At 40.6% G+C, this 24542-nt stretch overlaps 1 protein-coding gene across 9 annotated transcripts in view; it reads left to right on the top strand.

Annotated features, from left to right (window-relative positions):
• The window catches only part of KMT2C (lysine methyltransferase 2C), a 186837-nt gene that overhangs the window by 63761 nt on the left and 98534 nt on the right, over positions 1-24542 (top strand). For all 9 annotated transcript variants that reach the window (XM_014269160.3, XM_026796590.2, XM_026796597.2 and 6 more), the window contains 3 exons: positions 9359-9565; positions 13181-13320; positions 15037-15146. In XM_014269160.3, coding sequence (XP_014124635.2) covers positions 9359-9565; positions 13181-13320; positions 15037-15146 — 457 coding nt within the window. The remainder of the gene's footprint in view (positions 1-9358; positions 9566-13180; positions 13321-15036; positions 15147-24542) is intronic.

Here is a 24542-nt window from a genome sequence, read left to right as displayed (position 1 = left end):
GGCACAACTGAAGACTAAGACCACACACTGAAAAATGAGAAAAAAGTTAAATATTTACTGGTTTTCTATCCTGTTTGTTCATGCATTATTAGGGAAATGGTCTCCAAGAAGAATTCTGTGACGAATCATTGTTAAAGCAACTTTTCCTTGGATTTATAGGGCAGGAAGGGACCTTTGGAACTCATCTAATTCACCTCCTTTTCCAAGGCAGTTATCTACAGCTGTCATTCCTGACACAAGCTTTCATAAACTGCTCTTAAATCTTCCAGTAATAAAAGCTCTATATCTTCCCTAAACAGTCCCTTCCAGTCTATTCTTTGTTTTTACTGTTGGAACCACTTTGCTCACATCTAACACACATTCTCCTCATCCTGGGTTTATTCCATTGCTACTCATACCATCTGCCAAGGATAATGGAGGACAGCTTTGTGCAAAAGTCTCTCATTTATTTCCCCAGCATGCTTTACCTCGTAACAGAAATCCCAAATTTGTTCCTACTTTCTTTGTAGATGATGTTTTCTTGAGCTCAGATCCTTCTTGCTGGTTTGAGTTTTCTCCAGATGGTCTGTGTCTTTCTCAGAGCACAGAAGGCGTGTCACACAAATGGGGCCAAAGAAGGGGTTCACAGGCAGCCAAAATCCTGCCTTTTGCTTAGGCTGAACAATTGCCATTGTGGCCATAATGTGTTTAATGCTCTCATGTAGGACTTGTGGGATTTGACACCATAATCAGTGACATTCATGGCTGGGCCTTTAAGTTGCACAGAGCTTTGCTCCATGATTTAATCTGTTCTGTAGGAAGGTCCAACAACAGAAACCATGAAATGTCTCCTGCCCAGCCTGAGGAGGGGCTCCAGGTTTCTGGAGTTCCACTCTCAGACTCTCAGATGTTCTTAGGCAGCTTTTGTCTCATCCCCATGAGCTGCATGTCTCCACCTGGGTCTGCCCTGCTGCTTACATGTCCTGCACTGGTGAGCAGCAAGCTGGGCACTGGCAGGTCAGCTCTGATGCCTGGACAAGTGTCCTGTCCTCAGGGAGATGGCAGACAGACGGACAGACAGAAGCCCCCTGTGGCTGGGAGTCTGTCAGGCCATGCTGCAGGGCTGAGGGCAGTACTCACTGCAGCATGGGATGCCTGCTTTGTCAGGGGCTACACAGATATAGGATATTCACAGACAGTGGTAATAGTCTGGAATCTTCTGTGTCAGTGTGGAGTGAATACAGCATTTTCTCTCATTTCTTCCAACTACCACCTCTTCCATTTGGTTGTTTTTTGGTTTGTTTGTTGTTTTTTTTTTTTTTTTTCCAGCTTTCTTTGCCAGCCTCTTGGGGTTTTTTATGCTGTTGAATGCTCATATTCCCATTCTGTTGACTAATTCTAAGCTGCTCATCAGTTTTTATCATCGTTTCAAGGTTCACTTAGTTGAGGTTTACACCTCTTTGTCTGATGTGCAGTTTCCTTCTATCCATTTCCTGTGGCTTCTAGACAGGTGTTTGTCACATGATATCTCTTATCATCCCTTTGTCCATTTTCTTGCTCATTTCCTTGTCAGCTGTAACTGTTTCCTTCTTGCTTCCTTGGGCTGTCAGTGTGATCTGTGTTATTTTCCATAGTCAGTAGTCTCATTTCTCCAGCACTCTCCATTTCCCTCACACAGCAAACCCTGTTATGCCCTGAATTCCTTCCTTGCTTCCATGCAGAAGCTGATGGGATGTACAAGCAATGTAAATGGTAAAATCTGGACTCACAGCACCCCAGAGCTGTAGTGGCAGAGATGATCCCTGTGAGTGTCTCTGACCTTTGCCAGAAGGATGTTCATTCAAATGGATGGTGCATATGGAGTCTGCTTTCACTCTGGGACTGAGATTGGAGTGTGCTTAGTGAGGAGAGAACATTTGTGCTCGTGGCTTCAATGTGCTAAAGCTCTTCTGAAGCACATGGGCTCTGCTTGGTGAGGATAGAGGTATTTAGAGAAACAAGTTTGGGGTATAAACTAATTTTCAAGCTATTTAAGCTGTACAAGCTAATTTTCATGGGGTTACAGAAAGTCTGTCTAACTTCAGAAATTAATATCGTGAAACTCTAAACATTTCACAGAACAACAGAAGGGTTGATCAAAGATCTGAAGTAGATTCCAGTTTAACAATTCAGGACCTTTCAGTCTCTGAAAGATGTTGGAGAAGGAAGATAAACTTCAGAATCATAGATGGAGTGGGGAAGGTGGCTGTATCCTGTTTTGTTTCCTTTAATGCAAGAAGCTGAGGGTCATCAAGTGAAACTTTTAAGGGTTAGATGCAGAATAAGAGGAGGTGATTCTCTGTACAGCAGAGAGTTGTCTAGAGTAATACCCTTGCCAAAGGATGTGGTTTGCTGAGACTTTAGGTGTGGTCAAGAGCAGACTGGGCAAGTTCAGGAAAGGGAAACTGAGAATAAGTGCAGAGGAATCACAGTTGATACAGGGAGGCCCTGAACTGAATGTACTGGGGGCATGGATAGTACCATTTCTGCCTCCTCTTTAATATCCCTGCACCTCTGCTTATCCAGTTTAGGTGAAGCTTTCTTGAAAATCTGCTGTTCAAAGCCACCTTGCTAAATGGTAAATCTCAGTAATTTTCAGATAGAAGACCCTACTTAGTATTGTTATGAAATTCTCTTCAAGAGAGATTGGCACCTCTGTGTGAGTTGGGTGTGACTGTGGCTGCCCCAGCCTGGAAGTGTTCAAGGCCGGCCTGGATGGGGCTTGGAGCAGCCTCTTGTAGTGGAAGGTGTCCCTGCCCTGGCAGGAGGCTTGGAACTGGATGATATTTAAGGTCCCTCCAGCCCAAACCATTCTGTGTATTTATGTTTTAATTACCAAGAGAGAGAATGGGCATAGATGGCATCCTGAAGGCTGAAGTTACAGATCTTCTTATTCTTTGACTTTTATCCCTCAGAGATGAAGATAACTCTCAGAATTTTATGAATTGCTACTTTTCAGGTACAATCAGTAGCATTCTATCAGGGATTGTTATTTGAGAGAACAAATCAGTTCACATGGACCTTAAGGAATTATCTAGAGGGCCTTGGATTGGACCTTTAAATTCACTTTTTTCAGCACTGGCATTCTGGTAACTCCTCCTGCATCTAGGGCATGTTAAACCCTAACTGAACTTTAAATACTTGTTTAAATTAAAGCTGACACAATTCATGGTGAATAAGAACGTATTTTCTGCATTTCAAAATGTCAGTAAGATGTGTTGTTTTGGTTGTGTTTGGAGGGGAATGTTTTCTTCCTTTCAAATGAGAAGAGTATCATTAAGTTGATTATATGGCTGTAGAACTCCAACTGTGCTGGTTTGAAGAAATTGGAAAGCAGTTATTGTCTAATGCAGTTTAATTGCTTTGTATAAACTTTTAAAATTCTTACCTGAAGTTCATATGAACTCTCTCCTGCCTCCTTTTTTTTAAAAAAAGAATTATGCTGCATAAGTTAAATACTTACTTCAACCCCAAATTGCTATAATAGTATAATAGTGTCAAACCACTTCACAATTTCAAGTTGTTCCGTGATTCAGGTACCTGTTGGAAGGAGATTGTGCATCAAGCACTTAAATACATCTTTTAGCAGAGATTTTTTGCTTCTTTCTCTTTGTGGTGTCTCCATTTGCCCTTTCCATCCCTGTCTGTCCTCAGTATCTTCATTCAGAAGGGTGATTTATTGGGTTGTTAATGCTGTATCAATGTGAAGCTGTTATGCCTCACCTAATGAGATTTCTTCAGTAGTTTACTTTCAAACTTTGTTATTATTGAGGTCCAGATATTTACAGAATATTTAGATGATGCTGAAAAGCTTCATCTGAATCTGAGTTTTAGATAAACTTTACCTCTGTGAATATCTCACATATATTTGAACTCACACTGATGCAGATCCCTGGTATTGTTTCAAGTCAGAAATGAGTTTTTTTTCTACACTTAAAGTGCAGCTTGCAGGTATTGATTTGAATTTACATAAATGATACAGTGGTGGCTCCTCACTAAGGAGAAGAACACTTTACTCTTTAAATAACACATCATAAAATGAGAGCAAAGGTATTTTGTGCACTAGCACAACTTGGCAGAGGTAAATAAATAGTAGGTCCCCTGCAGTGTTTCATTTAGCCTTTTAGCATATGTTAAAACTACTAACAGGGTTAGGTGAGAGAAGAATTCTCAAGGCCAGTTCTCATCAGTCTGCTTTGGTAATTAGTACAAATGATTCTCTGAAGTTCTGTTTTGCTCCCAAGTACTCCATTTCACTGTGATGAGCTTAATTTTAATAGTGAAAAATAGATGCTAAAACCACTGTAAATTTCTGTAACAAGTAGTGTGTGAAAAAGACGTCCTGAAGGTATTTCTAGGCCTTTAAAAACTAATTTGTAGCAAAAGTCACATGATAACCCTCTTTACTTTCTTTTTCAACCCAAACCATGAATGAAAGAAATCTTGATGCTTTCCAAGTTGGGTTTCTTTTCAACTTCAGTGCAAGTTTTTTTTTGTTATCATTTGTTATCATGGTAAATGGCAGTAGTGATCATCTGCAACTTAGTGTTCAATGTTGAGGCAATGGCTATAGCTAGTGGATATTACTGGAATTGCCATGCCTTGCATTTTCTCAAATATAATCCATTATTTTTTCCTGTTTAAACCCGCTTTAAATGTGATTAATTGGAAAAGGTAAATGAACAGCAAAACTCCTTTTGAGATACCATTCCCACAGTAGGCTGGGAGGGATTTCAGGAAAGTTACAAGGTGACCATCTCTTGAGCTGAATCCAAGAGTTTGAATTTCTCCTGCTGTTGACAACCTCCCCTTTATCTCTGTGTGATGCTTGGATTCCCCTGTGCAGGCTCTGCTGAAAGAAAGGCACCTTTAACTCCTCTCTGCAGAGCAGGCAGCTGCAGGATTTCCTTTAGCCTGCCACCCTCTCCACTGGGTACTGAGAGGGTTGGATAACTTCAAGCATCTCACTGACAGACATGCTCAGCAGAGGCCGCTTGCTGTCTTGCTTGGAAGGAGGTTGTTCTGTGAGAATGAGGAAGGAGGGTTTATTCCCCCAGCTGTGGGGCTGTGGGGGCATGGCAGTGCCCCATATCACTGCAGCGTGTGGTGCATTCTACCCACGTGTGAAAAACAGGCAGGAGAGTGAGAGTGAGATACTCTTGAGGGTCACACAACCTCCCCTGGACATATCTGAAGATTTCCAGAAGCTGCACAGTGCTCACGTGGGCACAAGTGCGCATCTGTGAGATAGGGGCCACAGCATAAAGAAAACATGTTTGCATGAGCCAGTCTGCACATCTGCTTGTTATCAAGGGGCCTTGGCTGACACAGGATTACCCAGTGCCATTTCCCAGCTCACAAGGATCCCGGAGGGGCCTCTGCTTACTCCTACAGGTGTTGGTAATCCTGATGCTAAGGCTTAATTCTGCTAAAAAATAGTTTTGGGGGACTCTCAGTTTTACCTCAATCCTCTGACTGAATATTTGCAAGCAAACCAGATGTTTCTCCTCCTCTGGTTGTGATTTAATATTGTGCAATTAGTTGCCCAATACTGCATGTGTTGAAATGAAGTTGTTTCAGTGGGAAAGTCTGAGTTTTAGGATGAGTCCTGATGGCTGTCATTAGTCAAGTAAAGGAAATGGTGACTGGTCTCCCTTCCTTCAGGATTAAGTGGCTGCAGGGCATTTTGTTATCCTTTGTCAGGATGTGGACAGGGGAGGATTATAGCACTTCAGATTCTTGTCAGAGGGTTGAGTAAATTCTGTGTAAGGAAGAGATACTGATGGGATGAAATAAGGACCTGTAGAAGAGAGTGGCTGTGAAAGAGTGATGGGATCAACATGTTTCTTGTTAGAAAGGGCATCCTTCAAATCCAAGGAGGCAAGTCTGGATCTCCTCCCATGGCTCAATGGGAACAGACATTAGCTTCAGACATTACCAGCTTTTCTGCCTCTTACTGCATCCCCAAAACCCAGCATGTCTGCTTCATTCTGAACACAGTTTTTCCTCAGTGTTATGTATTAAAATTTCTGTGCATTCAAATCTACAAAATCCTTATGGATGAGGTGAGGGATAGGAGCACCTCCTGGTAATAAACCACTTCTGGATCTTTAAACTCTTACAAGAAAGTAGCATTTGTCATGGGAAAATATGTCATATAAGTTGAAGTTACAGATAACGAACTTTCATTTTGAGTTGGAACACCTAAGATATATCTTAAATGGAATACTGTTGAGCTGCTTTTTATTTTTTTAGTAGCTTACAAAAAGATTTGTGACACATTGTCTCTTGCTTTTTATCCCATTTTGAATTATCCTGTTCTTAAAATATGTTAATTATGATAACAGATCTAGAGTTTGATCTTAAGATTTGCCAGTATCTCTATTTCGTTATCTTCAATATGAGAGCTCTTCTTGCATCACAGATTTAGATCCTCTAATTGCATATTGACATATGGAAAGTAGATTTGTAAGTACTTTCTGCAGTCCTCAGATGATAAGAAAAAAATCTCTACCTTCTGCCCATACAGACATAACTTAAAATATTTACTGAGCACTTAAAGCTAAAAGGCTAACGTGATGGACTGGCCACTTTGCACAGCATGACAAGCCAGCAGCTGTGGCATGTCAGGGGGCACAGGAGCATGGCTTTCCTGCAGAGGGTCTCTGCAGCATCCCAGCAGTTTGGCAGGGAGTTCACTGCCACTGTGGCTGTTGGCTCTGGGTGCAGTTGAAGCCCCTCTGTTTACCCCCCTGGAAATTGTGAAACCTTTTTTCCCCCCTTTGTATAATCTGTCCCCTCCATCTCAGCCCCACGGTGTCCTGGCAGCGCTCTGGGCACGTTCTGCTGCTCCTGTCTTTAACTTTTGCACTGTGTGCTCACAGCCTTCAGTGAGGGCTCCCCAGCCCCCTCCCCGTGGTGAGCACTCTGTTCAGCTGCGTTTCCCAGCTCTGCCGAAGCAGGAGCAGTAGCACAAACCATATGATTCTTGACAGCCTCACAGCTGTCCACACCGCGCTGCAGAGTAGCTGTGAAACTCACTGCTCCTGTTGTTTCACTCCACCCTGCCTGCAGAATGCTTCTGCTGGAAGTTGAGATGCTGGAGCTGCTTTACAGGCTCCAGAAATACCAGCTTTACTCCTGTATGCCTTTTCAAATAATACCACTTGAAAAGTTAGTTTATTTTTTTTTCTTAATTACTGTTTCGTATTTCTCTTTTATAGATCTTAACGTTATTGCATATTTGCTGTGACTCCACTTTAAAGGGCTTTGTTTATTTCTTTGTAATTATCTTCAAGTCTTTTAATGAGCAGTGATAGTCTGTCCTAACAGGATGTATGAATAATTATTTATTCCACTGTGGATAATCTTGTGTTTGTAACTAGTGTAATTTATATACCATGGCATTGCCTGTTTAAATCTCTTAAGTCTCCTCACAAGTCTCTCTAGTCTCCACCAGCATAAATAGCTTTGCTTTCCCTGCTTAGGAACTCTGCTTCTGAGGCCATATCAGGTTTCACTGGCAGTCCAGTGGTTACAGTCATTGACAGACAAATAATAGTGTATTTGTTGCTCTAGCCCACTAAAAGCTAGCTATAAAATAGACATATGTACTGTTCAGTGTAACTTTTCACTTTTCACTGCTCTCACACTACCTTTATCCATCTTTTTGGATAAAATCTTTGAATTTTTTTGTCTTCAGATATCTTTTTCTAAAGATTTCCAGAACGTGTCAGACATTTGCCATCAGCTCCGGGGGTTGTGCTGGCTCCTGCTGGTTGTGTGTTGAGGCACATCAGTGAGGGATGTGCAGCCAAGGCCACGAGATGAGGACAAATGTTTCCTAACAGTACCACAGGAAGGTGTCATTTCAGTGCCATGAATGGGACTGACTTTATCTGCCTACCAACCTGCATGTTCCCAGTGGTCCATCTGCCTCAGTGAAAGTGCAGTCCTATCTATCAGCCATGTATGAAAGCTTTTTGCTTCATTCTGGGCTTCATTTTGGGCTCATGAAACACTTCTCCCTTCCTTAGCATCTGACTGTCTGGTATCACCAGTAGTAGTAGACCAGTTCAGTTTTCTTTCTTCTTTTTCTTTATTCCTCTTTTTGGTGTATACTGAGAGCAAAAGGAGCCATCCCAGAGTATGATAAACCAAATATCAGAGGCTTTGCTGGATTCTTGGGGTTTTATGTTCTAATCTGGAACTTTCCTTTTCCACTTTTTTCTGTTGCTGTTCTTGTCTCTCTAGGCTGAAGAGCACAGGAGGCTTTATTTTCCCCCAAGAATTTAGTAAATATTTTACAGCAGTTTAGCCTTAAGGTTTTCTCTTCCTCCCACTTCACTTCCCTCCTCTCACTCACACAGCACAGACTGTCCCAAATCCAAATGTGCCACCTTGGAGATGCACTGAAATCTATTTAAATGGAATCCAGGCATAACCAAGCCTCTATCCAAGTGCCTGATTCCCTGAGGCATCTTTTTGGGGTCTTTGGGGCATAAATACGAAGAAAACAGAATTGCTCATTTAAGCATTAAAAAAAAAGTGTTAAATGGCCTTCCTTTAATGCAAACTGCATTAGTTGCAGAAGTTCACATTTTAAGTTTGTGGGTATGTTTATTATAGAAATATTTTTCAGTAGCTTCCATATGATGTGACACAAGGAGTGCTGTCAGAGCTGTCATTTCAATCCTGTCGCTGTGTTGTGCATGTTAAAACATAATTGCAAATGGTACAGGGTATTGCAGCGGTCACGGTTCTGTAAATTTAAAATTCCTCCAGTAAAACTTTTAGACATGATTTTGTTTTTAAATATTGAAGTAAATGAGGATGGTTGGATTTGTGCATGTGGTGTGCTCTGGCGCGTGTGATTGTAGCCATTGCTGTGGTTTTCTCATTATTCCATTTTTCTCCATGATAGTAAACCTTTTAGTCTGTAGTATTTACACATTGGGTTACACATAGGCTGTATGTGCTTCCAAAAAGGTGTGTGTGTTGTAATGTTCTTTGTGTTCTGTAACATTTTGATGCCTTTTAGCAAGCATGTGTCTAGACACACAGAATTTTGGAAATTCTAATCAGTTAAATATAACATGGACTTTTTTTTTGTTTGCTTCCTTAATCAGGCAGTTTTGTGAACAGAAAAAAGTTCTTTTAAAGTAACTGTTAATTAGCTGGAAATAGTGTTTCTGAATGCTGACTTCTGATACCTGACAACCCATTGGAGCTTTTATTGTCTTGTTATAAAGGGTTAAATTAGCATGAAATTTGCTCTTTGATGGGGTATCCTCTGCTGGTTTTCCCCCCATTAAAGACGTAATGATCTTCCTTTTTACAGCGAACAACTCTGCGCCTTTTGTTACTGTGGAGAACGGAGCTCATTAGGACAAGGAGATTTAAAACAATTCGGTCCCACTCCTGGGTATGTTATCCCATGGAAAAACCAGCCTTTAAATAAGAGTGAAGCCAGCGACAGCGCCGATGGAGCCTGTGAGAGAACTCCAAGGCAAAACTCAGTGCTGCGCAAACAGAGAGGCCAGAAGAAGTAAGTCTGTCCTAAAAGAAATATGGAGATTTTTAAAATTTTGCATGAAATTCAGGAAGGATCTTTACTGGTTCTGTACTGCAATAGGTAACTAACTTGTATTTGTGTAAATGTGGGGTTTTAATATTAAAAAATGTTTGTAAGGAAAATCAGTATATACACAAAATCCTAACTAAAAATCGAAGCCCAGAGCAACCAACATATGAGGGGTAAAGCAGTGGCTGTCTCTTTTGATTTTTTAAAAAGGGTTTGTTTCTTCCCCAAGTGAGAATCTTCACTCTGCTAGAACACAGATAAGAGACATAGCTACTATAAGGCGCTGATCTACTTGTGATGCTGAAGTAAAAGGACACATGAAGGGTGGAAGAGGATGGACTTTTGACACTTGATGTGTTATGTAGCCTGGAATGATGGGCAGCCTCTGCCCATTGGAGCCTCTCCTCTTGCCATCCAGTGCTGACTCTCACCCTGGTGCCAGTGCTGTCAGAGCACAGAGCAGTGGTTCCTGCCCTGCAGGATGGGGTTTGCTGGCAGCTCTCCCAGATGGGGGTTTTGTTTTGGTCCCCCAGCCTCTCAGTGACTGTGAGAGATGGCAGGGGCATACTTGGCCCGGCAGTGGAGGATTCTCAGTACATGCGTAATCCCTCTGTGATGGGACTGATCAGAGCCACATCTTTGCGGGCGTGAGGGTCCTGTCACTGGGCCTTGTGTTGACTTGGGTTCATTCAGGGTTGATGGTGAATGTGGGATTATCAGGGCCGTCTGTGTGACAGAGGAGCTGCAATCCTAGAGAAACATGGGGGGTGGCAGCGGCGATGCAGGGCCGCAGGCCATGGCTACAGGATGGGCTGAGTGGGGTTGAGGGCGATGAGGGGCTGTGGCTGGTGCAGGGTTGTGGGTGGTGAGGGGCTGTGGGTGGTGTGGGGTTGGGCATGGTGAGGGGCCACAGGCCGTGAGGGGTTGAGGGCGATGCTGGTGGTGCGGCATGGTGTGGGGTTGAGGGCATTGAGAAGCCACAGGCAGTGAGGGGTTGAGGGCAGTGAGGGGCTACAGGCAATGTGGAATTGAGGGTGGTGCGGGCTTGAGGGCGGTGAGGGGCCATGGGCAGTGTGGGGTTGAGGGCAATGCTGGTGGTCCGGCATGGTGCAAGGTTGAGGGCGGTGAGGGGCCACAGGCTGTGTGGGGTTGAGGGCATTGAGGGCCTGTTGGTGGTGAGGGGCCACAGCAGCGGTGAGGGGCTGTGGGCATTGCGGGGTTGAGGCAATGCTGGTGATGTGGCATGGTGCAGGGTTGAGGACAGGACAGGATCAAGGGTGGTATGGGTGATGTGGGTCAGTGATGTGGGGTTGAGGACGGTGTGGGGCAGAGAGCAAGGCAGTGATAGTGATGTGGGATGCTGATGTGGAGCTGTGGGCAGCTCAGCAATGAGGGGTCGAGGGTGGCATGGTGATTTGGGACTGCAGGAGGTGTGGGGCAGTGGTGATGTGGGGCACAGATGGAGGTTGAGGATGGGGCTGTGATCCAGGGTGGTGGTGATGTGGGGCAGGGATGTGGGGTTGAGAACAGGACTGTGATCCAAGGCAGTGGTGATGTGGGGCAGGGATGTGGGGTTGAGAACAGGACTGTGATCCAAGGCAGTGGTGATGTGGGGTTGAGAACAGGACTGTGATCCAAGGCAGTGGTGATGTGGGGCTATGATCCGTGGCAGGGATGTGGGGTTGAGGGCAGGCTGATGATGCAGAGCCACGGGCAGTGTGTGGCACAAACCGGGCATTGGGGGGTTGGGGGATTGGCTCTGGGCTTGGCCCTGCCTGGGAAGGAACAGTGAGGGAGGTGGCTGCTAGCTCGGTGCAAACTCCCCAGTCAGACCTGTCCGTGGCTGTGCTGCTGCTGCAGAAGCTGCTCAGAGTTCCACACTCACTGAGGTTGCTTGGGTGCACGTTATATGTTTTTGTCATCATGTTGGTGGTGGAAAAGTGCATGGTGTGTGATGCTGATACAGAAAAGTGGCTTTTTTAAAAGCTAATAAAAGTAACACCCTCGCCTCAGGCTGTATTCTATAGGTGTATGAAATATTTTCAGAAAAGTCTATAGAAAGGGTGAGATTGCAGAGTAAATTGAGAAGTTTTGGGAACAGATTGGTTTGATCTTGTGAGAAAGGTTTTTTATACAGAAAAATGCCTTGTCAGTTGAGATTTAGTTTTTCTTAAAGATTCTTTAAGTTCTGGTGTTGTGAGTAGCACTTTGGTGTTAGAGGAGGCTCCGTTGTCATGGGGTGAAGCACTGGCACAGGCTGTGCATGATGGAGCATCCCCAGCAGAGTAGCTGTGGATGCTCCATCCCTGAAGTGTCCAAGGCCAGGTTGGACAGAGCTTAGAGGAACCTCTGGGACAGTGGATTGTGTCCCTGCGCATTGTAGGAGGGTTGGAACGAGATCCATTCCAACCCAAACCATTCTGTAATTGCAGTGGACATGAATGGTGTTCAGGAACCAGTTTTGTCAAACAGAACATAGTGCTTTGTTAAGGAGGTTTTAAGTGTTGGTAGTGTCAGCATTTATAGGTTTTAGGGTAGATGCTTTTTAAATTATGCAGGTCATGAAGAGACCATGTAATAATAGTAAAAATAGAAAATAAAAATAGAAAACTTCTAATGTTTCTTGGGTGATGCAAGAGAGATGTTACTCTTTTCCCCATAAACTAAGGGGTTTTAAAATGTATTTATAAACGTTATGGCTGAAGTAAAGCGTGGTTTTCAGGAAAGTGGAGTTATTACAGGTTAAAATTCCAGTGGTTACTGGATCTACTGTACATGCATAGAATTGAGTTATTAATAGCAGAGAGTAATCAAGTTCAAAGAACCTTAGTAGAAAATGCAGCACCACCTTTCCTACCAATTGTTGAGGCATCAGTGATCAGGTCTCTTATCAGTAGGCCTAAATGCACACCCTTAGATGTCCAAGATATTCTTTAGCCTGCAGGAAGTTAAGGCAGAATTGTCGCTTCAGGTTTTTTTAAAATGCAGTAATCTGAGTTGTGTGAATTGTTTTCTGTTGAGATTAGAATTTGGGGAAGAAATCAGTAAGTTTATAAACTAGTACAATATAGTTGTCTTTATATCACTGCATTTTTTAATCTCTCCCCCTCCTTTCCTCCAGCTCACCCCACCTTTTTCTTTTTTTTACCATCTGATGGCATTGTATAAACATGTTTATTTCCAAACAGATTTTGAAGTCCTGGTCTTTTTTCTACCTTCTCCTCATAGCTGTAGTATTTTCTATAGTCACCTCACCTCTGGTGTTACCTCATTCTCAGTTCCAAGGGTTGGGCAAATTTTAATATCAAACAGAATCAAACTTAAAGAAGCATGTGTGTCCTGAAGAACTGGAAGAGAGAGCAGGCTTGTTTACTGAATAGGAGCTTTGACTGGAAACTGTTACTGGGGAAAGTGTTGGGATAAAATATAAGGAAGACTTGTTCTTGCTGATTTATATTTTATCATATTAGGAAAAAATTGTACTCACTTGCCATGAGTTCTGGATCATTTGTGAATATCTGGCTGATTAAACAAAGATTGTGGTCACTTCTAAGTTTGTTTTTCTGCTCCCTGCCACAGATCTCGATCGAGTATAGCATCATGTACAAGTGTAAGCACCCAAACTGCTTCTGACGATCAGGTTGTCAAATTCTGGGATGAACTCAGTTTAGTTGGCTTACCAGATGACATTGATGTTCAAGCCTTATTTGAGCCAACAGGTAAGATCCATTCTTCTCCATCCTTTTTCTCCCTGCCCAGTAGCAGTGCAGTAGCACAGCGATGAGTGAAGTTTTGCAGCTGTTGGGTTTTGGTGCTGTGGTGTTTGCCAAGTCTCTGATGATGCTTTGGTAGCTTTTCCCTGTGTCAGGTTTTGTTTTTGTAGTCTTCCCTCCAGAAATGAGAATCCTCAGCTTTGTTTGGGAAGTGTTTGTAATCTGCTGAGCTGGTGTTCAGGTAGTAATACCTTCAGTACCATGGTTCTGTTTTGGGGAGAAAAGGGAAAAGGAATGAGGCACAGCTTCATATAATTCTCAGAAATGTTAGTCCTCTGACGTTACCTGATCTCCTCCTGCAAATTTTACTGGAAACAATGGAATAGAAGATTTAGAAGAGCAGTAGAGGCATAATGCACATGCATGTTTCCAGAATCTGCAGGTTTTTTGTCACAAAAATGTCTGGTTTATCATCTGCTCCTTCATTTCAATTGAACTTTTCTATATTTAAGTTATTAATTACTTTCAGAAGGCATCTGTGTTCAAGTGCTTTGATGCCAGTAGTCCATTCACATTTTGTGCTCCAAAAAATGAAAATGCATTTATGTAATAATAAAAATGTCACTCTTTTATGAGTGTGGAAACTTGTTTCAAGGTCTGATTAAAAGAAAAAAACAAAATGCAATGGTTTTGTTGCAACAGTTTTACTATAGTGGATGTTGATGCATAGATGTAGATTTATCATTCTACATTTTTAAAGTTGCCAGTATTTCTAAATGAGTCTTCCCAAACCCATATAAAGATTTTTTTTTTGTAGCTTGAATTATTAAGTTCACCAGCTAGTGTAAAACATAATTTCTAATTCCTGTATAAAGCAGTCAGAGTATTCCTTTGAAAGTATACATCATTTGCATTGTTTTTCTCAGAATTGAATTAGAAACTTCTTGTAAGAGCTACCTGTTGAATTGTACAAATTATGATATTTTGTTGTTGAGTAGGTCTATCTCTATACTGTTTTTGTTGTATTGACCATTTTCTCAGTCTTATATTTTATTTTATTTATTTTAATTTTTATTTTATTTTTATTTAACATTTTTATTTTATATTTTATGATACTTTGTATTATTTTATCGTGGTCAATACCACGAACTGTGTTTGTTGTATTGACCATTTTCTCAGTCTTTTATATGAGTATCTGTTCATGTTGTATTTTGAGCTTTTAAACATTTTGTGTAGACTTATAAAGTATCATACTAGCATATTCTACATGAACATACAGATCTCCAGTCCTTGGGAATAATAAATTAAGAGTACAAATGTAGGGAAATGTTATCTTCAGTGAAAGATATGTATATATATATATATATATATACACAAGGTGAAATGGAATTGTGTGTGCGTTACACAAGCATTGAATGTAGAATCAAAGTCAGAGAATGCTGTGCACCCCAGTGCTGTGATTACATGTTCAGGCACTTGAAAATGATGAACAGATAAAAAATGGTGTGTTGTATATAAAATAAAATTTAGTGTTTGATAGTAACTGCGGTATATTCAGTGTGTGATAAGATGAGTTTTCAATGTCGCACCAAGAAAAAAAGGAGGAGCAGACCTCTCTGTTATTTTGGGGAAGTGTTGGCTGCCAGAAGGGAGTTCCATGCTGGGAGGCTGTGCCTGGCAGAGCTGTCCAACCCCGGCCCTTTGTGTCCCTGTGCTCTCCAGGTCACTGCTGGGCTCATCACCGCTGTGCGGAGTGGTCTGTGGGACTCTGCCCGACTGAAGAGCAGCTAACGCTGAACGTGGACAAAGCTGTTGTCTCAGGGAGCACAGAAGTGAGTAAAAACCACCTGAATGCTCAAATCCCCAAGAAAACTGTGTTGATAAAAAGACAAATGCAATCCAAAGTGTGACTAAAAATACCCATGTATGAATCTCTGAGCTTTCGTTTATAATAAGGTTTCCTTGGGCAGATCCTGGTGCTAAAAACTTCCGTTGCAATTTATTAAAAAGTTTTGCGGAGTTGCACGGAAAATAACATTAATTGGTTTGGAGGTAACTAGAATGTAGGAAGAGCCAGGCTGACCAAAACAAATTAGAGACAAAGGAAAAGTTGTGTTCAATTAGCAAATACCTCCAGTAGGTAGAGGTAATATTTATTGTACCAGTTTATATCCTGAAATTATATGACGCAAATACAGTAAAAAAAATTTCTCAATTACTTTCATGCTGGTTTCAAAAAGCAGGTTAGTATAAAAAAGCCAGTGTTTGCCATGAAAACTTGCCTTGATACTCTAAATACCCATAGAAATACAAAGATAAATATTTCATCTTTTAAATTGAAATGGCAATATCTTTGGAAAAGTAAGTACCTTTGAAAAGGATGAACTTGTTCTGGTGTCATATTCTGGTACCATTTTGAAATCTTGGAGATGGATTTCCCTTTGGTTTTGCCACATGTAGCTATATTTTTGGTCATATTTGATAATGCCCAAGAGGGTTTTTAATAATAGTATTACTTTTTATATTAAATCAGCCATGCTGTCAACAAATATTTGTAGTTTTTGGTCGTTTTCCGATGGTTATGCTTAGGCCTTTTTTCACTTGAGTCTTCTTGTTTTTCTTGCATTATAATGGAACAAAAATTTTGGCACAAGATAGCGGTAGATGTTCTCCATCATTTGGACTAAAAAGATGCTTCACATCAGTTTTTCAATACATAGAGTACAGCCATTTTCAAGCCATAGAATACAGCTTTTTTTGTACCTTTTTCTATTAATATTAAGTAAATGCTTTATTTTGAATAATTACTTAATTTCTGTGTTTCTGCTTTCAAAATAAGACTATTGGAAATGAGAGAACCTGACAGTATTAAGTTCTAGATGAGCTTGAAAATGTTCAAATATTTTTGTGTATGTATAAAAAACTACAGTAAGAATTGAAAAAATATTCAAAATTGAATACTTTTTTTTTAGTCTTGCTGTTGAAAGTTTTTCTCCCCTTGTTTTTGGCTTGCAGTCATTTTGTGATTCCTGTCTGTAGTCATTTCTTTTAACAGAAATCATGCTTGAGCTGTTAAAGTTTGGCTTTTGCTGTGTTGAATTTCATCCTGTTTCCGTTATTTCGTTATTTCTTTATTTCTTTCTGTCCAGTACCTTGCTCCTTCAATGTGCTCAGGGTGATGGTGCCTCACCTTTATGTCATCAGCACCTTTGTAAGTTTTGCATAGATGTTTACAATGGAATTAACTACAAATTTTTTGAAGAATGAACATCTCTGGCGTTGCAGTTTCCGTTTCAGCTCTCTTTTCATGTGCTGTACTCAATCTCCCTACTGATCTTTTCAAATTCTGCAAGTAATGTTTAGATCCCCCTGTTGCACATGTTTCATGGCAGTGCAGAGAGGAGAGGAGTTGAATTGAGTGCCATTCTGTGTATTTTCTATTCAGTCTTGGCTGAAGCCGTTGAGAACTTTTTTTTTTGTGTAGTTCAGCGGTCAGGCAGCGAAGAATGACGCTGATTTGGTTATTCTCTTTTATCCTTCTTGTGATATCCCCAGGGAGAGCTGAGGAAAGGCACAACTGTGATTCCAGAAGAATAGCTAGATGGAATTGGATTTCTTTATCCCACTATCACACCAGGGATTTATTTGCCTTTTTAATTTGTTTTATTTTTTTCAAAAACTAAGGATTAAACTCTTCTGTAGTTCTGTGTTTCTGACTACAGAGAAGTGTAGTGATTGCTCAAGGAGTTTCTCTGGAACTGGCTTGGAGCCCAAGTGTTTGCTTGTGTCCAGGCTGTAATACTTGGTAATAATTCTTCCACTACTTTTTAACTTGTTACTAAGATTAAGAAGGCAGTAAAAAGTATGAAGCCCTGGTTGTCCTCTGTGATAGTGGAAAAAGCTCATCTTTGTTTGAATTCTTTTAAAAAAGTTTAGAATTAAAGGTAAATTAGTTAATTCAAAGTATGTGTTTGTGTTTGCAGCATCTTCATTGCTTCTATTTGTTTGAGCTTCTTTCTAACGGGATGTTCCTGCATTTTAAAAGGAAAGTTCTGTTCAGATGTTCTGAAATCTGCTGGCCATGCAAAGGCAACTATGTGCTCAGGGCATACAGAAAAATACTTTAAATAAAACCAAGCTGTATGCTGTTTCCTCTGCTTGCCACCAGATTTGCTTTGGGTTTGTTGTTGTTTGCTTGGTAGGGGATTTCTGTCTTCTTGGAAGTCCTTTTGGCATGAGGAACTGGTTTGTGATGTGGTCTGCAGTACTGCATCTTTCCTTTTCTGGGAAAGTACGTTTTCTTTTCCTTCTGTTCATGTAAAAATGCATATTTGAAGTGTAACCAACTTTTGATAATTCATTGGTTTAGGTCTTTTAGTTTTTGGAGAGCATTTCAGGCCTGTTCTTACCTTGAGGAACTCTTTAATTTGTAAGCTACATTCATGTTTCTCATTAGTTAGGCTGCCTATTGTTTGCACATCTGCTTTAACTGGATATGACAGTGTTTCTTATGACTCTGTTTACCAGTTGAGATGTCCATTTGGCTTCACTGAACTTGTGATTGCATTAGTAAAGCTTGTGTGGACATACTCCACTGACCTGTTCCAAAATACATAATTTTATCCATTTTGGTTTTATTCTGGCTCCTTCTTTGCTGAAGGTTTAAAACACAACACTGCAGAGATCTCAGAATCTGTGAATGTCTCACAAAACACCCTGCTTAGCTTGTCTTCCTTCTTCATCTCTTTTGATTTGCTCATTGTGAAGGCCTGGCAAAGGCACCTGACCAGCTTGTTTCATGTATTTGTGTCTAGACAGTGGTGGATTCTTTGTCTTTCTTTCAAAGTCTGGCATTTGCCATTCTTTACTATTCATGAGTGCACAAACCTGCATCTGTGAGGTGCTTGAAATCCTGTGTGTCACCTTGGTTTGTGACAAGGGACAAGGAAAAGCAGGATTTCAGTCAGATCTGTGGTGGAAGTGCCTCAGTTCATCTCATTGCTTATCTTGCTTTTCTCAGCAAGGGAGAGTCATGGCTTTTCTCAGAACTGCTTTCTAGGTTCAGGAAGCCATAAGGAAGAACTGGTGATCTTGCTGACAAACCTCATACCAGAGCTTTTTTCAGGATGATCCTAAGAATTCTCCTCATTATCCTGGTACAGTGTGTAAGGCAGAGCTTCAACACCCCAGTGTGGCAGTGCCTTCCCTCCACTATTTCAATAGCATTTCATGGGATTTGGGGATCACTTTGTTTCAAAGTTTGAAAGAAAACAACTCTTCATAATATCAATGGAGTAAAGTTCCAGTGATTTGTTTGATCCAAAACTTAATTTTTCTTATCATTTATAAGATAAGAATATAAGATTCACCATGGTAAAGAAGCTGTCATGTTGTCAGCTTCAGAAAGATGGACTTTACTGGTGTTTCTACTGATATTTAGTATAAGATGCAAAAACAATGTGAATTGTGGACTTAATAAGACAAACTGAGCAAAAGAATCTGATCAAATAGAAATTAGAGTTTTTTCCCTGAAAAAAATACTATAGATATGGACAAGTGGAGTTTACAGCTTTTTCTTGTATTTTTGGTTTCACTCTTACACTTCTCTAACTCTCCTGCTTTCTGATACTTGGAAATGTGAACTTACATTATCATGTAAAATGTAGAGGCCTTTAAGACTTGTATTTGTTCAGCTTTTAATAAGACTGATTTCTGAAATAGTGGCTCCCAAAATATTTTCAGGTGTTTTAAAATAATGCTTTATAATTTTGATGTTTGTTTTGCATGTATTGGGTAGGTTGCTGTTTGTTTGTCTGCAGTCAGCTGAGGAAAATTAAAGTTTGCCAATTACCTGCCTTACATTGTCCAGCCATAGCTACTGTGTATGCTACTGAGTCCCAAATAAGGGGGACTGCTTTTTGTCCCCCAGTGTGTAAATAACTCAATTCAGAAAGTGAGTTTAAGTAGATAATTGTATTTAAACCACTTTTGAACAAACTGAGCACAAGAGAGGAATACAGGGGTAACTTTCCCAGCCAGCTTTCTCTTCTGATAAGATGTAGGAAGCAGTTTCCAAGTTTGGGAGAGTTTGTCAAGGACACAAAAGTCAAAGAAAACAGTGCTGGTGGAAATCAAGGAGGTTCCTGTCTGCTTGAAGGCTGAATAGGAGAAACATGACAGTAATGAAAAGTATTTTAAATTCTTTGCTCAAGACTTGATTCTAGTGTGATGCCTACCAAGCTAGATCAGAAATAAATAAGTTGAGGGGAAATGTTTACACATCTTCTAAAACTGTCCATATTTTGAATGTATCTTCATCCCTTAATCTCAGTGCTTTTCTCATCTTGTTGAAAATTGTCCTTGCTTTTCATGGTGTGTGTGTTTTATTTGTGCTGCTTCAAGTTGAAAGCCAGTTTGGCTAAAATGATACTTCCTTTTGTTGTTCCTTATGTACTTTTAACTTCATACACTGGGGAGGATTGTGCCCATTTAACCACAGCAATTTTTCATTTGGTTTTACTTTTTGTTGAGAAAAACTGTGTGAGAAATGGCTTAGATGGCAGAATCCTGAATGCAGGGATGGTGTTGGCTTTGTGTGTGTCACAACCCAGCTGAACAGAGCATGCAGTGGTGTGGGGTTTTTTCTAGATAGAGTGCAGAATCTGCAGCTCTTTGATGCTTTAAAAGCTCCCTTCTTCCTTTTTCATTGTTGGAAGAATGACTAATTCTTAAATCCAGAGAAACATGCAGGAAGAGAATGTAATATATTATAATTTATGCCATTTCTAGGTAGTGTCCTCTGCGTTTGCCCATTTTTCAAGGATGAGCTTTGTAACAGGAAAACCAAATGAGTTCCTCTGGGATTCAGAAGTTCCTTTCTCACCCCTGGAGTTTTTTATGGTGCTTTTGCACACAGCAGGCACTTGGCTTCTCCTCATCTCCCTTCACTACAGCTTGGGAGGGACTACCTGGCTGCTCTTGGGAGTGGTTTCTGATTTTATCTTATTGTGGTTTTTTTTCCTGTACTTGCTTTTGTCCTGCAGCTGAGGAAGTACTGCAGGAAGTTTTCTTCCAAAATAAAACATCTACTTTTTTTTTTTTATTTTATGGGTTGCTGTCTCTTAGAGAGCTCCAGCACAGGAAGTACTAGAGAAAGACTGGAGAAATAGTGGCATACATGTCACCAAGAAGACACTTGCATGTGCTTTTGGTCAGTTTGGTAGTTTCATTCAGTTCCTGGCATGTTTTAGACATACTGTAACAGTTCAGCAATGAGGGCTGTGGACTATTCAAGTTTTCCATTATTTTTTCTGTTGTTATTTAGAGTTTCTCTAGAGATCTGTAGCCATTTCCCTGCTGATGAGGATAAGCATTGTTTTTAAAGGACCTTGCTGACTGAGGGTACAATTTTAGGGATAGTTTAACACTGTAAATTATCTTCCATGATTTACTCTGTTCCATAATGGTTTGGATTTTGGTCACTTAAAGCCAGATCCTTGTTGTCTTGAAGAATGTGAAGTGTTCTTAGAGCTTGCAAGTGACATCAGAAAGCCTGTGTCAATTGTTTCATAGCTGTATTTCCCAAGTTCTGGAAAGCACCTGGGGTATCTTTAAATTATCATAGTTGGCTCTGATTTGCATGTATAATTCTTCTGGAACACCATAAATAATGTCAGTACAGCTTTGGAAAATCTGTTCAGGTTACAGAGCTGCCATGGGACCTCTGTGTGTTCTGATTTTTTGCAGGTCCAGCAGTTTGGGAACAGATATTTGATACTTAGTAAGATCTGCAGCTTAATTCTCATTGTCAAGTGAACAGTGATTAAAACATTCTTTCATTTGAACCAACAGAAGCTTTACCATAACAAGAGAGTTGCTCATGTGAGGTCACAGAATCAAAAATTTGGCTTGGAAGGGACAGTAAATGTTGAAGTGAAGGGAGACGACCCCCCTTTGTTGGGTCAGCATCGACTCCGATTTATTGATCAACCAGGCACCTTTTATAACAGTGTTAATTCACTTCATGCATATTGCAAAATCTGAGCTCCTGACAGGCTGTAGAGAAAACTTCAGCCCCTCCTTTTGTTTACAATACCTGAAGTTTGTTTATTGAAACCAAGATCAGTGTTCCCACCATGATATGAAAGGTTCTCAAAACCTTTATATCTGTTCCCAGAGCAGCCAAGGACAGGATATCTGCCTGTGTTTGAGAAAACGGTCTGAGAATCTTGTTGTTTATATAAAAGGTGTCTGAGAACCTTAATTATTTACAGAATCAAGCCTGGGAGCTGCTGCTTTACAGCTGCCTTTTATTTTTCCCTTAGCTGAGTACCTTCATGGCCTAAAGATCATCAGTTCCAGCTCCCCTGCCATGGGCAGGGACACCTTCCAGCCAGGTTGCTCAGAGCTCCATGGCTTCAAACAGAAAGAAAGTAGGTTTAGAATGGATTTAGAATGGAAGCAGTTCTTTCCTGTGGGCGGGGTGAGGGTTGGGACAAGTGGCCCAGAGAAGTTGGGGCTGTCCCATCCCTGGAAGGGTTCGAGGCTGGGTTTGATGGAGCTTTGGGCAGCCTGGTCTGGTGTCCCAGCACATGGCAGGGGGTTAGAGCTGGATAATCTTTGATGTCCTTTCTAACCCAAACCATTCTTTGACTCTGTGATTCTGGTTTTTCTTCTGCAGTGAAACATAGAAAAATGTAAATTAAGTTCTGATAGAAGAGTTTTGTTACCTATCAAAACACAGCATCTTTGAAACTACAGACTTAAGGACTCAGCTTTCAAAACACAGTTTCTGTTTCTCATGTTGTCTGATAGACCACATTTTCTAGAACAAAAATAAAATACATTTTTCTAAATCCCTGCTGGTATTTAAGACAATGAAGTATTAGTTAAAACTGAGTAAATGCAAATTAGGAGCTTTGAGTTTTTTCTTCTAGTACATTTTTGTTATTATGGCACCTAAGTTATGGATACCTTGGGATATAATTAGACTCCAGGCTTGTATGTGAATCTTTAGTGGTGTATTTGAAAGTTTGTAAGGATTACTGTAAACTAGACTGGTCTGTCTGAATAGTTGTGGTCATAAAGTAAGAGGCAGTAACACATGGGAATTATGTGCCTGAAGTAAAGGCTAAGCACATCTGATGATCGAAGGGGTCTGGAAATAATTTTAATTTTGAATTTTTCATTTATTGAGAAAAAATCCTTCATCTGTTTTCCTAGTCTTTCTGAGGATACTTTGATACTTGGGTAGGTCTGGGTACATGGCTGAGGGAGAGGTTGTTAGTAAGGGTTAATTGTTGCAATGTAATTGAGGTTTATTGAGTGAAGAGCTGGCCTGTTTTTTATTTCCCCCCACCATTTGTTAGATAGATTGATACTTCAGATTTCTACTGTGTGGTACCAGATAATCTGTTACCATTAAGTAACTTTCCAAGTCATCCAGCCAGTGAAAAAAAAAATAAATACAAAGCTACAGTATTAAACTGAAAGTATTTAATTAAAAACCTGTTTCTAAAATAATCTGAGCAATATTACATTTTTCCCCAGCCAAATTTCATTTAAAATAAATACAGAATTTTAAAGTAATTTTCCCATAATTGAAATTTTTATTATTAACATTCCAGTAAAGCCAGTACTATGCTTCAGCTTGTGAAGGTCTTTGGGATTTTTACAAGTGGAAAAGTTTATTATTAATATGAAGAAATACTTATTTCAAGACTGTATGACACATGTCCACTTTAGCACATTTTAGAAACAGCATCTCAAAAAACAAAAGTTGTTCCTATCTTCAGATACACAAAGCACTGATCTGTTTATGTGCTAATGTACAGTAGAGTATCAATATACCAAATCAGTAAAGTGTTTGATTAAGAGTTTTTTCTGAGTATGGAGCTTTTTTTTAAGAGTTTTTTTTTTAATGGAGTTTGATTCTTATCAAGTGCAGATACTTAAATGTCACTTTGCAGTCTCTGTAGTAGTTCCTTGTTTGATAACCTGTGTGGTTCTGACCTGTTGCCTGGAAGAAGGAGCACACGGTCATGTGAAGCTTAGCTATTGTTATTTTTTTATATTGTTTTCATCATGTTGATTGTATTTACAAGAGGAAGGCAGGCTTTAGTTTGTGAATCACAGTTCAGAGAAAAATTTGCCTTTTCAGATGAAGCAGAAAAAAAGATGCACATTTTAAAACAAGTTTTATTTTCAGATATTTCTTTTGATGTGCTTTGTCACAAACCTTATGTGAAATAACAGCTGTTTTGTATCCCTACCTATTTGTTTGCAAGTAGATGAAAAAAGTCCTGTGAATTTGTGTGCAGATGAGGTGATGCTGCCTGTGCCCATTGGAACTCACTGCTCAGAGTAAAACTGTGCCTTGTTCCTTACTTGGGCCACAAGAACCAGGTTCTGGAGCTCACCCTTGCCAGGGACAATGGCCAGTGGATTCCAATAAATGTTTAGGTTTAAGTAATAAACTTCTTTTCACAGTGAGCCAGGATTTTTCATAAACTATCACTTCTTTCCAGTTACAATTTCTCTTGCTTCCATTGCTCTGTGTCCCTACAGTTATGTCATCTTAACAGAAGCATGGTGCCATTTCTGGCAGGTGAATCTACCTAAATGGTATTTCCCTTTATAGCTGCACTTGTGGAATACAGCAGCAAATGAGAGAGGAAAATACTTGAGTTACTTAGGCACCACTAAGTGTCTTTCCTTAAGATGGTTTGTGGGGCTTCATCTGAAGGGGGAAGTGTTTGATTTTCCAGCCTGACCCATTGGTTTTCTCTGCCAGAGCAGTGGTGCTGCTGGGTTGCTGCTCTGGAGCCTGGAGGAGGTTCCAGGGAGCTCTCCATGGGAGCACTCCCATGACAATCAAGTAGGAAAGCAGAGTCAGCCTTAGAGTTTTCAGTGTGGGGTTTTTTCCAAGCTGAATGCTTTGAAAAATGCACCTTTCTTGAACTCCAGATGTCAGATAGGTGGGTACAGAATTGGGAGAGAGACTGTGGCTACAGAAACGTTTCTGAGAGGGGTTTGATGCTGAATTGGTGATAGATAAGCACTGAGGGCAGGCTGAGGTGTAGGAACCAGACAGAAAGAGGCTGAGAAACAGCAACAGCCCAGGAGTGAAAGCTGAAGAGCCTTGCTGAGAAACATGAAAGGGCCTGTGTTCCTGGAGGAATTTCCAGTGCAGGTTTCCTTTATTCACTAACATTCACTGAAATCATTTA

The sequence above is a fragment of the Zonotrichia albicollis genome, chromosome 1, assembly GCF_047830755.1.
Source record: "Zonotrichia albicollis isolate bZonAlb1 chromosome 1, bZonAlb1.hap1, whole genome shotgun sequence".
Lineage (NCBI taxonomy): Eukaryota > Metazoa > Chordata > Aves > Passeriformes > Passerellidae > Zonotrichia > Zonotrichia albicollis.
This window is presented reverse-complemented; position numbering and strand designations above follow the sequence as displayed.